A 17,951-nucleotide genomic window follows, 5' to 3' on the forward strand; every position below is an offset into this window, starting at 1 on the left:
GAAATCTACATTAGTAACTTTTGAATATTCGCATTTAATTTGTGGGAGGAGAATATATTTTGAATATACTCAGTAAAATTAACAAGAAAATCACTTTCAATAATGTCTAGTACATTGAAATGGATACTAATTATATCAAATAATTCACTCGATCAAACTTTGATTGAAATTCTGTTTCATTTAGCTTTCATTTATAAAATATGCTAATATCATTTGTATCCTATAATCGTTTTTGCTATACTGATGAATATTTTCTTTTTAGTTTATTTTTTTCAAATTAATTAAACAGATCTCTAGCTATGCTTAAGATGCAACGTAAATAGTAAATGTTCTTTGAAATGTTCACTAAATGAACTTTATTCTTTTATAAACATAAAAAGTTGTAAGCCATTCTTAAAAAAACGTCGATGACTGAAAATCGGTACAAGAATCATTTCTACTCCTGTATTAATAAAAGTGATTCGTATTTAATGTACGAGTATATACGATATTTTATACGATATCTTATACGATATATAAATTAATGTATATATTGGTTTCCTTCGCCTTTTTATATGTTATTAAAAAAACACTGTATAGAAAATAATACGAAATTCTATACTTAAGCTGTGAAAGACATCTACTTTTTTTCATGTTCTGCACAATATTTTTCATATTACTTTAGTAATTATTGAATAATTCAAAATAAAACTAAAAAGTAATTGCATGAACTGAATTAAATCTTTTTTAATTTCAAAAGTAGTTGAAGATTTCACTACATCGGAATGAAAACTGACCGTGCTTAAAAAACAGATGAAAGTAAAATAAATAATATGTTCAAGTAAATTCTAAATTTATAAATTTATAACAATTTTCAATACCATTTCTTAAGTTACTATTTATATAATGTGCGATTTAAATGCAACGATTCAAATTGTAATAATGAACACTGAATTTTTTTTGTAAATATAATAAAATATAAAAATAAAAATTGTTGCACAAAAAATGTTCAATTAGTGTAAATGTATGTGTTTCTTGCAATAAGCGAAAATCAATAATAATTTAGCAATTATAAACTTTCTTAACTTTCTTCATACGCCTGTTTCATAAATTATTTACAAAATGTTGCGTAATAAAAATAAATTGTAGATTTTGTTGCAAATAATAATGTAAGTATTTTACTATAATATTATATCTTCACTATTATATAATCCTGATAATTTTTATTATAATATATTCAAATTAATTTAAATACTACTATAACGTAAAAATTATTCAAAGTAAATAAAATTATAAATAAAATTTTACAGTGATTAGTAAAAATACCGTTAAAAAAGCTTGATTCTTAATCAAATTATTTAAAAATTAAAATACTAAAAAAAATCATATAGACGTTTAAATATAGTGTGTAGGAATCACAAATTCAATAATGTATAATTTAAACAATAATATTAATGAAACATTTTTCGTTAATAAACCAATTTTTTTAGATATTTATTTTTAAATTCATATTTGTTTTCTTTATACTATCTAAAAAATTATATTTTCAAAATCTAATATGTATTTTAATTCTCATCTATTTTTCATTTAAAATAAAAATTGAATAAAAATAGAAAAAAAATGCATTCTTTAGAAAGAAGTTTTATGCCTTTATAATAAGCTATCTAATAATATATTTTCCTTTTTTAATTTCACTAAAATTCTTAAAATTATTTTCTTTGAATTACTAGAGCAAATAAGTATAGCAACAAAAATATCTGCCTATATGATAAAATTTCATACTTGTTATATATTTCTTTCTTCTTAAAGGCTTCTTTTTTTTTAGTTTCACGGACTTTCTTACTTTTAAGAATTTACTTATATCTACATAAACATGTACGTTATGCCGAAATAATTGTTATATAAATAAAATGCCGAATAGTTAGCTGCATATCTATAAAAATACAAATTTCCAAAGATTGCAAGTAAATGAAATAAGGAAGAAGGAGCGGGGAGAAAGAAAGATGAAAAAATTTTAAAAAGTTTCAGGCAAAGTTTATAAAAATTTGTTTTTTGTCATATTTTCAAGCTTTGATTTTCATTTAAAATATTTCTCATATATTATAAGTTTTTCTATTTCTTCATACTTATAATAGTATCGTAGTATCCTTAGCATTTTTTGGGTATCTTTATAAGGTGATTTTACCAATATGTATATAATCTTATAATGGAAATAATTTATTATCATTAAGTAAATTAAAATTAAATATGGAATAATATTTTTTTATTACTAGGAATCATTGCCTAATTATTTATTTTATGAATCTATAATATAATGCAATGTAATTATTCATGCAAAAGTGGCAATTTACCTATTCTTTAACGTATTATTATAGGTTCCTCAAAATTATTCTATAGGCATAAAAAGTATAATATTTGAATTAATGATAATACAACTCGTACACATCTGATACATTCTGATTTATTGTATCTTAAAATGTAATATATGTAGCTGCATTTATTTAAGCATATGCGTATGTTATAATAAATTAATATACATATTTGTAACAAAAAATTAAATATACATTTTAATCAAAATATTAAATAATAAAATCGTAAGCGTTAACGAGTTAAATTAAGCATGGTAAAAGTAATATTAATACAATATTAATCCTTCTAGCAATTGTGATGTATTTATATTTCTTTTAATCGTAAGGTATTTTTATTTTTTATTCGCTCTTCTTCTTTTATATTCGCAAGAAAATGCATTATTCGGTTGATTTTCCGGGCGTGGGTGGCTTTGTGGGTACAGTGTGCATCGCATCCGTCGCAATTCTTTGTGGAGTTATTTTGAGTAGTGCGCGACGATGGATAAATTTGCGAGTTACAAGTTGAGGACGCAATGGAATAATGGTTGGCGCCAAATTCAGAGACACGAACAATCTATTTACACTCACCGGAAGTTAAGTTCGCTAGCAAGCTGTAGCTTGTGAAAGTGCGAGAAAAAGCAACAAATACGGTGCAATTGATTTTTATTTGCTGTTAGCATTTGCCTTCTACTCAAACCAATTTCATTTTATCTTTCTTTTCAATTTTATTAAGGGATATTTTTAGTAAGATTTAAGTTGATGTTGCGACTCACCTCTCATACTGATCTTCCTAACTGGCGGACCTATAATCAAGTAAATATAATTGGCATTTTTACAGATCAATTTGATATATTAATTGAAATGAAAATTTTTTTGTATTTTTTGTAATGCTTGTTACAATTTCATATATATTCTATATTAAAATAATATTTAACATTAGCAACAGTAACAATAATAATAATATAATAAAATCAATGATATAAACAATGATATAACAATATAGGTCATATTTCATCTAATATTGTAATAACCGTTAACATAAATAATGATTGCCAATATTATTTTTATACCTTCAATAAAGATACAGATAAGTTTGTAATTTTACTATAATTAATGAAATTAAAAATATTTAAAAACTAGTAATTTAAAATTTAATTTATTATTACAATTTCATTACTATATGAAGATATTAAATAATTATTATTACAAAATATTATATCTTACAATTTATAATTCACAAATTTCATAGGTAGTTAAATAAGTATTAAAAATTTTAATTAAATTCCTTTATTTAATAGAAATATAAAGTACATATTTAGTATATATATATATATACATATACATATACATATACATACATATATATAGACTTTGTCTAAGCTTACCTTAAAAGAAAGGTTTGGACTGGTTGATTTTCCATTTTCCATCTAATCTATTAAGTAAAATTAAAAATTAATTTAGAAAAAAGATAAACTGTATATATAACTTATAATTATACTTTAACTATTATTATATTATTTTATGTAAATTTAATATTGAATATATATTTGACTTTATTATATTGATTATTAAATATTGTAATTATTAGTTAGTACATAAAAAACCAAAATAAACAATAAAATAAACAACAGCATTAACAATATGAACAATAATAACAATAAAACCCTTAATTTAATTAATAAACTAATGTATTGTATTAATGCACACAAGCGCGCGTAATTTATGTTATTTATCTTATTTATATAAAATGGATGGGAAACTAAAAGTGTATTCAAAAATGAAATATAGAAATTAACTTTAAATAATAATAAACGATATAAAAAAATATCATATTTATTGGTTTTATTAAAAAGTCTTTCTTAAATCATTTATTCATGATTATAGCGATTTTATAGCGCTTTCTTTAATAATCAGTATAATGAATTATTATATATCCATGCAATAGAGAAAAAGTGATCATGTTAAAACAGTAACCTTATTCGATTTCAATAATTAATTAATTAAACAATCAATTCACATAAAAATCACATTTATTTATACGATACCACATTGTAAAGATAGTTGGTAAATTATGGACAATTGAAAAACATTTATTATTCATCGATTTATAATTATTATTATGTTAATTTTATTTTTATTCAAAAACAATAAATTACTTCAATATAAATTCAATATATAACTCCGGAAACTTATACGAACTACATGGATGCTTTCAAATAAAAATAACCAAAATGCAGTATATAATTATTAATGAATATCTTAATATATTATATGTAGGTTAAGTATATTGTTGAGTACTTAGAAAAAATTTGTTAACCTATTAATATTAATATATTAATAAGTATAACGATTTTAATGTTTTTTTTTAGATATTTTTATTTTTAATTATGAAAACCATTTATTCATCAATCGAATTGTTATCGATCATATTATTCATTACATAATATTCATATACGCTAATAACCATGGTTACCGTTAACAATAAGCTATATTTTATAATATTTAATTTGATTATTCAGAAACAAATTTATAATATTTCTTGTCTTAATATTATTAGTTTTGTACATTTTCATATAACCACGTTCGATCGTGAAAGGGTAAAAAATGCGCGATAAAGCCATAAAAATGCTGTTAAATAGATATGTAACAGACATACTCAAGAGTAATAGTTAGTTGTGGCTGATTCATCACATGGCGATATTGTAATATTCCTACTATTTGTGGGCAATATTTTAGAATATGAAGATTTCTGATTTCACAAATTCCGCATCGAAGTCATTCTGCAAAATATTTCAGCAGTAGTAGTTTCTTAATCGTGTTTGAAATTGAGTAAATTATTATTAATGTTTCAATATACTCATGATAATCATCAGATTATTTATCAATTTAGTTGTTACTATATATACAGAAACCGAATTAAAGAAAACAAAAATATTTATAATAACGAAACTATTAGGAGTCCGATTTTGAAAAACGAAATAAAAAAATATATTGCCTAATGCATCAACGAATTAATATTCAATAATATATACTATTAAGAAGACCAATTAGAATTACCTGGAGATAAATATATGATATATATTAATTAACCAAATAAGGATAGTATTCCGATCAATTATGATCATTACGATATTGCACATTAAATTATTATTAAAAATATATTCCACAAATAAAAACCTTTTACAGTATTTCATAGCAAACTGCCTAGAAATAAATCAAATATAAAATGAAGGATTGTAAGATTTTATTATCGTTTGAAACGTAATATACTGTTATATCGTTCATGTTAATTTTATGTTTGCTAAGTTAGTAAATTAAATAATTATTCTCTAAAAAATATAATGAAATTCTTTATATACATTTTATATTGTAATTTACTGTACATTTAAGAATCAAGATTGTTAAGATATGAAATATGCTTTATTGGTTGAATTATATATATTTAAGTATTATCGATATAATTCATGGAATTTATGCAAAATGTATGTTTTGATTAATTCATTTTTATTATACGTCATCAGCCTTAATTGACATTATTTCCATATTTGATTCTTTTTTTCATAAATTTATAAATATTTATATACATTCATGTTTAAATCTTGAAATTAATTTCTTGTCAGATTAAATATATTGATTTGAATAGAATCATATAATATAATTAAAAAAATATTTTAGTTATTGATTTGTGAAGTAAAACTGGAAACAATAGAATAGTGTCAATAAATTACTTTATAATTTACCTAAAAAGAAATATCTTGACTTGACAAAATAAAATTTTAAATAAAAATTTAAGTAAAAATTTGATTTTTACATATTTTTGAAATTGGATTAAATAAATATAAAATAAGAATTTTAATTAAAATTCCTTAAACTAATAACGATAAATTCATTATGCGTTATAATATTTGTTAGAATACAACTAGAAATATTTAAATCACAGTATATTTATGGTTATATAAATCATTTAATTAATTAAGAATTTTAACAATTTCTAAAATTTCATAATAAAAATAATATATTTATCACTTATTAAGCCATTACATTTAAGAATAATTTCATAATAATCTACAAAATTTTTAAAGAAAATGGCATAAATTAGACAAATTTATTGTACTGCAAAATGAGTAAAAAAATAAAAAAATGAACTTCAAGAGTTGAATAGAATTACAATAATAATAAAGCTAACAAATTAAAAACAAAAAACATTAAAAATATTGTTTTTTAAAATATTTTTTCACGATAATTAAGTTGAACTTAAATAAATAGCGAAATATATTTATCTATTTATAAATTTTAATACAAATTAATATAAGGTATAGCTTAAATGAATTAATAATATATATTTCTTACTTTAAAATTTAAAATGCGATAAAATGAATTACGGATAATAAAATTAAATTTTATAATTCATAAAATTTATATACATACATATATATATATATATAATGAATTATAACTCATTTCTATATAGTTTATATAATCGTTTGATATAAATAAAGTCTTGTAGAAAAATGTGCAGAGGTATACTCTATACATTTGCACTATGTATTTATTAAAAACCTTTTACTTAATAAACATTTTCATGCAACTTATTTATATTATATTTATATTATAAACATATAATGCTTGTATCTAATTTATTAAATTTTTCAATAATTAAATAATTAAAGAATTAAAATTTCTGAAAGAAGTAATAGATTAAGATGAAATGAATCAACCGTAATTGTTTCATTGTCAGATTTTTCTCTACGCATGTAATCGTCATTAATTATCAATCTCTTTATATGTTCCTGTTCTCACATATTTTCAAGCCTGTACCTTAGGAGATTCGGTATTTGGAGCGAAGCCAAGTTTGAAAATCTCTTGCGGAAACAGCCAGTGAAATTTGAATCGCATGTCGTGGTGCTTTTCTATTTCTACCGCATGAACGCTGTGCAGCATTTTGCAAGAAGGACGACCGGTGTTCTTCTATTTTCGTGTTGCGGGAGTTGATCCTATATTTCTAATTAACTGCACAATAGCATAATCAGAATATCCAATAAGTGCATACAATTCATTAAATCATTGTCTGTTTCTAATTTTTTCTCTTCTCGCCTTTACATTAGTTCACCCCTGCTTTTGTGCGATTCTAGATAAGTAGAAGCTTCGTAAGAGAATGTTTCGAATTAATTAATTTTTGGCTTTGTTCTTAAATATAATTAAATATTGTTCTGTTAAAAGACCAGAAAAATAAAGTAAATCAAGATTAGATGTAGCTCAATGATATATGTAAATTAAAATTTAAACATATTTTTAGCAGAATGAGAACAAGGAAGGGAGAGAGAGAGAGAGAGAGAGAGAGAGAGTAGTTTCGTCCTAATATTTCTTTTGAGAAAGATAGTGATATATATATATATATATATATTAAAATAAATTATTAAATTGTTCATTTGTAAAGTGTCTGGCATATTTTTAAAGTGTTGCAATTAATTTTATGATTTAAGCTTGGATAAACCCTAATAAATATGAAATTTTTTACATTAAATACGTAGTTAATAAAAACTATATTTCTTTAATATATTGCAGCGATGTAGATGAAACTACTATTTAATATTTAAAAATTTCAGAATTCTTTTATAATTTGAAAATTGTAGTTAATTTGTTTAATAATTAATTAAATTTGTGTATTCAATATTATGTATATGAAGTATTATTCATAGTATATATCGGTTTGATGAAATTTTTTTTTTTATATGAAATCAAGTTTACTTTTGAAACTCGATTCATACGAATATTACTTAATAAGTTTTCAATTATTTTTATGAAATGAATTTTTGTTGCTTATTTAAATTTATAATATTGTATGTAAAAAATAAATCTTCTATGATATTTAAAAGTACATAACACACATAATTAATTGCTATTAGATATATGTCATTTTAAAAATTATAGTAACATTTCTTACAGGTGCATCTATTCCAATTAAAATTATAATATTTAATAACCAAAGTCATAAATTTTGTAAAAGGTGATTAATTATGAAGTCCACGCTTTTAAAAAATGAATGCATCGATGCATTGCTGTTATGGTAATATAACACAGATGGCAGTGATACGTGTGGACCAATAGAAATTAAATAAAATTAAAGAGATTTCAAATGCAACATAAAACCTATAGTGAATATGTTAAATATTTTCAATAATAAAGCAGAATTTCAGGACATCGATTAATTGTTCAATCGGAAAAATGATCACAACAGAACACTTTAGTTAATTATAACAACGTATATAATACGATCGACACGTATAGTTGGGGTATTTGCTGCAGCAGCAGCGGAATTCCATGCTAGTACAACATATTGTGCATTAATTCATGATGCCTTTCATATTTGCAACTCCAATATACATAATAATAAAATTAATTATGGAATAAAAATAGAGCACGAAAAAACTATCAATAAATAATAGACAGTCGAAATATATTTGGAAGTGAGTGATGAAACGATATACAAGTTTGTAATAAGTATTTAAAGAATAAAAAAAGCTTCGATCGTCGATAAATATATTTCCACAATTATATTTGTTTTACAGATATTTTTATATTATAATTATATCGAATATTGTAATTTGAGTTGTTTAAAAAAGTTTTAATAAGCAATCGAGACGATAAGAGCTGATTTGTATTTATTTTTTTAAATATTTTAAAATCAAGAAATACGTATTAAAAATTTGACTAATGCTATCAACTATATATTTTTATTTAATGAGAGAAATTTTGTTTTCGATTTAGTAATTAGTATGGATATTGTTTCTAAATTTCTGTCCTTAATTTGTCGTCAAAATTATTTATAAATAAATCGGTAAATTGACTATTTGTAAAATTACGAATTTATGGATAGGATTATTTATAAGTTAGATTAATAATAGAGGCCAAACCATAAAATTTTTTCTATATCATTAAAATTCGGTGCATATAAAATTCAGTATAATAGCGTAATACGATTGGCTATTACTGGAACTTCAACAGCTATCTCTCTATAATCATTAAATTACAAATAAAAAATATAATGGGCAACAAATTATTTTAACTTTTAAATATGTTGACAATTTGTATGATATTCTGTTGATAAGTATATCTCTGATATACCAATGACATATGCTTCTGATCAGGAAAATAACATCTCAAGATATCAAGGATCAAAATTCTTGACTAAGTGGACCAAGAGATGGAAAGAAGCAGAATATTAAGTTTAAGCATCGTAGAGCAGAGGAAACTTACTCTGATTAACGGGCACCGATCGCGGACGAAAAATAAGCCCGTTGACGTCGCCGTGCGATTTGTTAATTTTCTCCAATCAAGCGCTGGTTAAGGCAATGCGCGATCGCGAATCGTCCTCGCGAAATTCTTCCTGTGTTCCGAATTCGGTATGTGCCGACTTGGACTACTGTCGGAGGACAACTGACTCAGACCGACTGACGGCTCGTTGCGCGAGCTCACCGTCCGCGAGTCTAAGAGCGAGATCGCGAACACGCGCACACACATATGACGTACAGTAGTCAGAGGGTCTCTCTTTCTATTATACTCGCGAGGAAGCCGTTGTTTAGTCGCCGTTGCTTTATCGAAATGAATCTCGCGAACCGTACTTAGAAGGCAGCACACGGCTGCGCCAACGTATGTCACTTTGTTCCTATGGAAGATGGCTATTCGATTATCAGTTCTGGTACTATAGCTATTCCCTCTTATTAATATTTTCATATTGTGTAATAAGAGCTATTTAAATATATTTTCCAGTAAGCCCTGACTCGATAGTTTCTATAACTTTTAATCGACTGTTCTCTTTTAAAGAAATCCCAACGCTTGTTCATGATTTATTGGTAGGTATAAAACAATTCACTCGACATCTATAAACCAAATATTTTTACATCGTTATTCATATTTATATTGCAAAATATCATGGCAAATCAATTTTCAAATAAAAATATTGTAACGAAAGAATATGTTAAGCCAAATAAATAGTGAAACTTGTTATTTTTACGTTTTTATCTTGCGCACACAAACGATTGTAAATACGGTATGATGATTTTCGTTTAAATTGAAAAAATATTAACACAAAAGAAAAATTAATTCATAACAAATAAAAATATAATATATACTTCTTGTATGCAAAAAATATATATTAGTACAATTTGTGATACGTATCGTACATGTAGTCCGAATCCTTTTAGAAGAAAAATTTTAAAAGATTTTTAAATAGAAGGTCAAGTTCTGATAAATTAGATAGATTACATACATTATAAATATATCATATTTGTCACAATAAATTTCTATCAGATCTCATAACTAATTAAATATGGTAAGATATTTTTTTTTAAACACGAATAACATAAAAATTAGCTTAAACAAATATGGATTATAACTAAATTTTATGTATTTAAAAAGAAGCAAATATATAATTCATTGCCTATTAAAAAGTCATAAATTATCTATATTATATGACATTAATAATAATGATATAGTTTACTACTCTTATATTTAACAGGTTTAACAACGATTTATACATTTTTCAATAAGAATGATTTTTCAAAGCTCCGTACAATAAACGTTGATCGACTACTCATTTCTCTTAACTTCCTGCACTGTGTCTATAGACAAACTCCTCCAATGCATTATCGCTTATCCCCCTCCCCTCCAATACACACACGCGCGCGCGCGCGCCCTCTCTCTCTCTCTCTCTCTCTCTCTCTCTTCATCTGCTCTCAGAACTATCGCTACACATAAATTACATTCAAATCTGTGTACTCTTGTACCCTTTGCTTATCAATGCACTGTTTGAAAAAACTACTGATATGATTTCGAACAGTAATAGATCGTGAGCTGCGGGTGTATACTCCCCCTATCGATTTCGATGACGCTCCCTCAAGTAAATACCTTTTTGCTTATTTCTATCATTCAATTGATAAAAATTGATTAGAGTAGAGAATCTAAATACAATCGACTCATGCGCAACGAAGATTGTATTAATTGTATTTAATGTTACTCACTTTTTTAACAATTCTACGTTCATTTATTTAATGAAGAATATTGCTTGAATATGATTAAAGTCCATCTAGTTCACTTATTATTGTGAAATGAAGTCTGTGCCATTTTCACCGAGTCACCTGATACCTAATATTAGTGATGCTGCCATTGCTAGTTATACTGTTACTGCTCTGCGATTACATCTCTAGCTGAAATTAATGTTGTTACTGATATAATAATAATAATAATAATAATAATAATAATAATAATAATAATAATAATAATAATAATAACAATAACGATAATAATAAAAATAAGTTTTTATAATAGAACTTTTATTCTACTGGTTATTCATGAGAACACATATTATATACGAGAGAAAAAATCAAAATGAAAATCAATACAAAATTAAAACATTTTAAAATAATTTATATAACTATATAAAAAATTATAAAAAATTAAGGAGCACATATCCTTCTTTTCTTAACTTTCTTTTAGAATTTTTAAATTCTACAAATTGTGTATAAAATACGTACGAAAATTTATTATCCTATTTTTTAATACATTCTATTATCATGACCATAAAAATATATAATAATTATAACTATGATTAATATTTTAATAATTATTAAAGTTAATGTAAATTAAATTTTATCTTGAATTATATTATGTATTATTATTTTTATATCATTAATTATTGGATAACTCATATTTAAATGACTATACATCGCAAGTAATTGGAAAAAATTATGATAATTAAATACAAAGACTGTATTTTCTATATTAAATAAGTATTTCGTTTTAACATTTTCCGAGAATATTGGTTAATAAGAAGCGTCGGCTAATTGCAATTATAATATATCTACCGGTATTTCTCTGTATAATTTATTTCGGAACATAACATTAAAACAGCTGTTAATTTAAACATTCGGTATTATAAATAAATATATATTTTATACAGAAAACAAAAATTCAATTTAACATTACTATTAAATTAGGATTACAAACATGTACGTCTTTAAAATTATCATTTTATTTGTGGCACAATGCATAACAGACAGTATTATTTGTTTTTTTTTTATTGCAATATTATTACAGTATTCAAATACAATCGATTTCTTTAACATAAATGTAAAAGAATACAAAATTCGTATTACTTAATGAATTCAAGGAAGTTCCGAAGTAAATTTATAAGAATTAATTTAGATTTGTTTTATAAATGAATACGTCTGATAACTTGAGTTGCCGTTTCTCTGACAGAAGTTAACATTCGGTTAATTGAAATTGCATATAATAAAAGAAATTAAAACTCACTGCGGATTTGAATCAAGAGCAAGCAGTGATTAAGAATGTGTCACTTTCGCTTAGCGAAAGTCATAAAAAGCATGGAGCATTGTTTGAAATAACAAAGAAAGCACAAGAGAATGAGTTCATTGGCATGGTAGAGATTAATGAAATTATTCGAGTCAAAAAAGAAGCTGCAATTCGATCATTACGTAATAGAAACAAAATGGATTGCACTGGGGCAATAACGAAAGATCTCACAATCGCGCACTCTTTACACGCTCTACCGGGGACAATCGCTACTACGATACAGCCGAGCCGGACGTCCCGAATCGACTAACTTCGTTGTTGCCATTGTCAATGACGTTGCCGCCGTCTTCGTGATCCGCGGTTATGCCAACCACCGACCATTACATCTTACTTGCACGCGTGCGCCCGACTGTCGTCTCCTCTCTCTTCCCGGTCCGTTTGCCTCTGTAAAATCCTGAGCTGAAAAGATCCTCAGCACTAAATTTTACGTAATTTTGGATAGTCCATCATCTTATCTTAATCGGAGAATAATATACTATTCATACTGCCATATTACAATGTTAATCGTATATACTTTTTTCAAAATGCAAAATTTATATTCTAATGTATATTAATATGCATATAAGAATTAAATTAGTCATCGTCGAAGTTAATATATTTTTAATGATATTCCAACTACAAACAAATTAGTACTATAACGTGAATTTCAGTTCTTATGAAATTACTATTAACATTTGGATAAAAAACAGTATTTACTTCTAGTGGTATTTGTTTTTAATGACACACTTTTATTCTATTACGTATTAACTCCATTTAATATCCAGATTATAGTAACCAGGAATTAATTTTATTAAAGTACTGTTATACAACTATCTTATTACAAAGACAGTTTTCAATAAGATTTTTTTTTTTATTTTTTATTTTTTTATTAATTATATTATTAATTATTATTAATTATTAATTTGTTAATTAATTAAATTAATTAATATTATTATTATTAATTATGAATAAAATCTTATTAATTATATTAATAAGATTTACTTTTTATTATTTAAGTTTTTAATAATGACTTTATTTTAATGACTAATAGTCTCGCTCTTCATAATAGATGGTCTATATAAATATTCTTCCACTGTTTATAGTATAATATAATAATTATGTTTCTTTAATATTATTTTAGATATAAATATCCGTTAAAATAATAATGATAATGATAATGATAATGATAATAATAATAATAATAATAATAATAATAATAATAATAATAATAATAATAATAATAATAATAATGATAATAATATAATAAGAATAATAAAAGTTTTACTGCTATATTATACGTGATATCTTTATTTATCAGAGATTATTAACATATACATACGACTAACATAATTAAAGGTGATAAGATTCATATGAATCCTCGATTATTTAATCCACAGTATTTATATATATATATATATATATATATATATATTCATTTGGACAGTAAATTTTTAAGAAAATATAATTTATTCTCAATACCTTTATAATAATTTTATGACCGTAAATATTTTTTTATCTTTTATCGTAGCGCAATTTAGATACATGTATTCGAACATAAAAAAGTAAATGAAAATGATAAACTGTAATCAAATATTTTTTCTCGTGTACTTTAAAAAATGTTGGATCTACGTATACACATTTTAGAATACAGTTTAAATTATCAATTGTAAAAAATAGTTTGATATACACTTTATTATTTATTTAATTCAAAATATTTTACTTCTTCATCTAATGCGAATTAATTTGAATATAAATAATTGATTTTAACTTAATTATCATAATTCAATAATAAGTATCTATTTCTCTTATTAACTTACATTAACTATAATATTAATAATTTGATTTCCAAAACTTAAATATATAATTATAAGTTAATTATTAAATAATTCTTTAAAATAACATTCATACCTCTTTTATATAACGAAGCTTAGTACATATTTAATATGTTTAGTATGCTATGTATATTTAGATTACCTATAAAATATTTGTGTGCGTATGTGTGTAAAGATACCAAAATATATAATTGAATGATAAGAATGTTAAAAATATATTACTTAATTCAATATTATTGATTAAATATTATTGATCAATATTATATGATTATTTTATTCTTTCATTTTAAAAATCATTATGTTATAAATGAAAAAATTATTTCGCGAACATAATTTTTACGATCATCTATTAATTTGTCTTATATATAATTTTGTTAAACCATTTTATTAACAAATGTCTTATTTAATAGTAATTATTTAATTACTGTTACTATATTGTATTATTTTTAATCCTTTATGACACTCTTATTAAATATAAAAAGTAATTTCTATTAGTGTCAGTTAAAAAATTTTCTACAAAATAATTATTACTATGCCACTTCTTTATTAAAAGTTGGAAAAGGACATTTGAAGCATTTTTAGATAAAAAACATTAAAACTTTAATTAAAAATTTTCTATTGTAAAACTTTACAACGTTTTCTGATAAGATATATTCAAATTTTAATTTAATTTAGATATTGTACAAGATTCATGCAGTTCTGATTATAAACAAAAGTCAGACGACATTCACTTAGTAATTGGGTTATTGGGTTATACATAATAGTTTCTAATTGATTTATTGCAATTTTTTATTATTCATAACTGCAATATATATTACCGAATTATTTATAATAAATATTAACTAAAATTTATTATATATTTTTATAACAAATATTTGCTTTCTATTTATGAACACATATTCACATACAACATGCTTACACACACATACAGGCACACATACACACATACGCACACGCATATATATATATATATATATATATATATATATATATATGTTACATGTAATTCTTAATACTAGAATGCTATACATGCATACATACAGATATATATATAAATATAGCAATTACATTAATTTTCACTAATTTATAATTCATGATAAAAAATTAATAAAGTTTCAACTATATTTGCATAATTCAAAATTCAAAGTAAAGAGATCATTCTGTTACTACAATGTGTGTAAATTTAGATATCTATTTTCTCATGAAGTCTAAACCTTTTAACTTTACTACAATTTTTTCATTAGTATAACTATAGTTCCAAATATTTATATTAATATATATAACATTTTTATATCAGCATTTTTATATTAAAAACATAAAATTGTTCTATTTGCTCACCTGATTAAAACCATTAAACTCAATACTATCCAAACAATATTTGCTGAGTTTCAGTTACGTAAAAATTTAATAAATATTTACCGTAAATGAACAAAATATATATAATAAACATTAAACCTTTTTCTTCTACAAGAAATTAAATTAAATTATTTAATTTCATGATAATTATTGAAAATATATAAAAATTAGAAAAATATTATAATTAAACTGTATGTGAAATATATATTACATTTACTATTAATTAATAAAGAATCAAGTAGAATAATATCAAGAACATATCAAGTATAAATGAATAATTTATTAAAATGTAATTCATGAACTATAAAAAAATTGTATGTTTGTAAAAATTTGTAAAAAATCTGTGATGGCGTATTTTAAGCGTAGGTGAATTTCTATTCTAATTAAACAATATACAGAATATATGATAATATTTATTATATAAATATTTTTAATAAATTTTAAATAGTTTAGTTAATAATAAATGAAGGTAAAACATGTTAAATGAACGTAATACATTTCAAAATAGTGTCATGTACAGAAATCTTTGATACACGTTTCACTTTAACTATATACTTAAAATTAACGCATGTGAAACATTTTTGATACTTCTAAATTTATTGTTTTTATATGAGTTTTATAAATTTAAGTATGTACAACAGACTGACGTGCTCGTGCGCGTAAACATACATATCTTAACTAATCCACGTGCACCATTCAACATAATTAGTTCCGCATGGAACGATTACAAAAAATGAAGTATTGAAATAAAAATAATTCTACTCAATGAAAGAACAGTGTAAATAACATAATATTTCACTAGCTTATCTCTAATAGTAAAAATGATTATTTATTAATAAAACTTATTTTTTTTTAATTTTTAACCGAATTTCTCTCTGATTTTCATTATACAATAACAATATATATTTTAATTTCTTAAATTATATGTGATTCTTATACATTACTTTGTTGTAGAAAATTTCCAATGAAAATATAATTATCATAATACCACCAATAATCAATAATACCATATATCAATAATAGATAATATAAAAATTGAATTGAAAATAAAACAATGCTTTTAAAATTTCATATTATATTTTTTACTACATTTAGATTATTAGTTATTTACTACGGTTATAAAATGATATATAAATTTCTGACAATCGTTATAACTGACTAGTAGCTGCAAGGTGCATGATAAATATATTAAAACTGGATTATAATAAATCTTGTGTCTATTAAATTACGTTATATTTCAAATAAATTTATAATTAAGAATTGAACAAATATACTTTATTCAAGTAATACAAGGACACAATTATATATACAAACTATTTTGGTTTAATATGAATAGAAATATATGCAGTCATTGCATGAACTACTTTCATTTTACTCCTTTTTTCATGCATAAACAATACAAGTCACGTGTCCCCGTCTTCTTAAGAATAATCTTCGTACTAAATTATAATTACAACAACGTATTTGAATAATTATTGTTATAAAACCGAATGTGTTGATATATCTTAATAAATATTAAAATTATGAAATTATTTTTTCTTTGTTTACTGTATAGGTACAAAATATGAATTATATTTATAATATTTTTGTATAATAAATTAAAATAAATATTAAGTTATTATGTAATTACTTTCAACATTTTTTGTTGATTTGATTGAAACAAAATTATCCATTTTCTATTTTGTATTATACATATTTTTATTTTCATATTTATTTAATATTCTTATCTATTATCAAATATAATTAGAAATATTATCTTGAAATACTACTTTCTTAATTATATTTTTATTTCGTTTTGACAGAAGCTTATTATATATTTTAAAGCAACTAACTGTATATACTAATGAAAAATATGTAATAATTTTTTATAAATGAATTATAGTGCAGATTTTTAGAGTTTTATTAAAAATTTGCACAAGAATTTTAGATTTAATTACAAAATCCTTTATTTAATATTTTTGTTTATAGAACATGACAATATGTATCTACATCACGAATTTTGCAGAGTTTTTAATCAAGATATTTTTATTTTCATAGTGCATTAGATTATATATATATATATATATATATATATGTATATATATAT

The 17,951-nt window shown here is 23.0% G+C and overlaps 1 protein-coding gene across 7 annotated transcripts in view; it reads right to left on the reverse strand.

Annotated features, from left to right (window-relative positions):
• Positions 1-17,951, reverse strand: part of Mgat2 (alpha-1,6-mannosyl-glycoprotein 2-beta-N-acetylglucosaminyltransferase) — a 39,293-nt gene that overhangs the window by 12,761 nt on the left and 8,581 nt on the right. For 2 of the 7 annotated variants that reach the window (XM_011496405.1, XM_011496407.1), the window contains exons 1-3: positions 9,585-9,813; positions 3,713-3,759; positions 3,101-3,130 (exon numbers count right to left, since the gene is read on the reverse strand). In XM_011496405.1, the coding sequence (XP_011494707.1) occupies positions 3,101-3,107 (7 nt within the window). In that variant the 5' untranslated portion in view covers positions 3,108-3,130; positions 3,713-3,759; positions 9,585-9,813. Of the gene's footprint in view, positions 1-3,100; positions 3,131-3,712; positions 3,760-4,983; positions 5,108-7,145; positions 7,456-9,584; positions 9,815-11,347; positions 11,534-12,638; positions 12,933-17,951 lie in introns of those variants that run through there. The other 5 variants (XM_011496401.1, XM_011496402.1, XM_011496403.1 and 2 more) reach the window with 5 other exon arrangements.

The sequence above is a fragment of the Ceratosolen solmsi genome, unplaced genomic scaffold (assembly GCF_000503995.2).
Source record: "Ceratosolen solmsi marchali unplaced genomic scaffold, CerSol_1.0 scaffold29, whole genome shotgun sequence".
Taxonomy (NCBI): domain Eukaryota; kingdom Metazoa; phylum Arthropoda; class Insecta; order Hymenoptera; family Agaonidae; genus Ceratosolen; species Ceratosolen solmsi.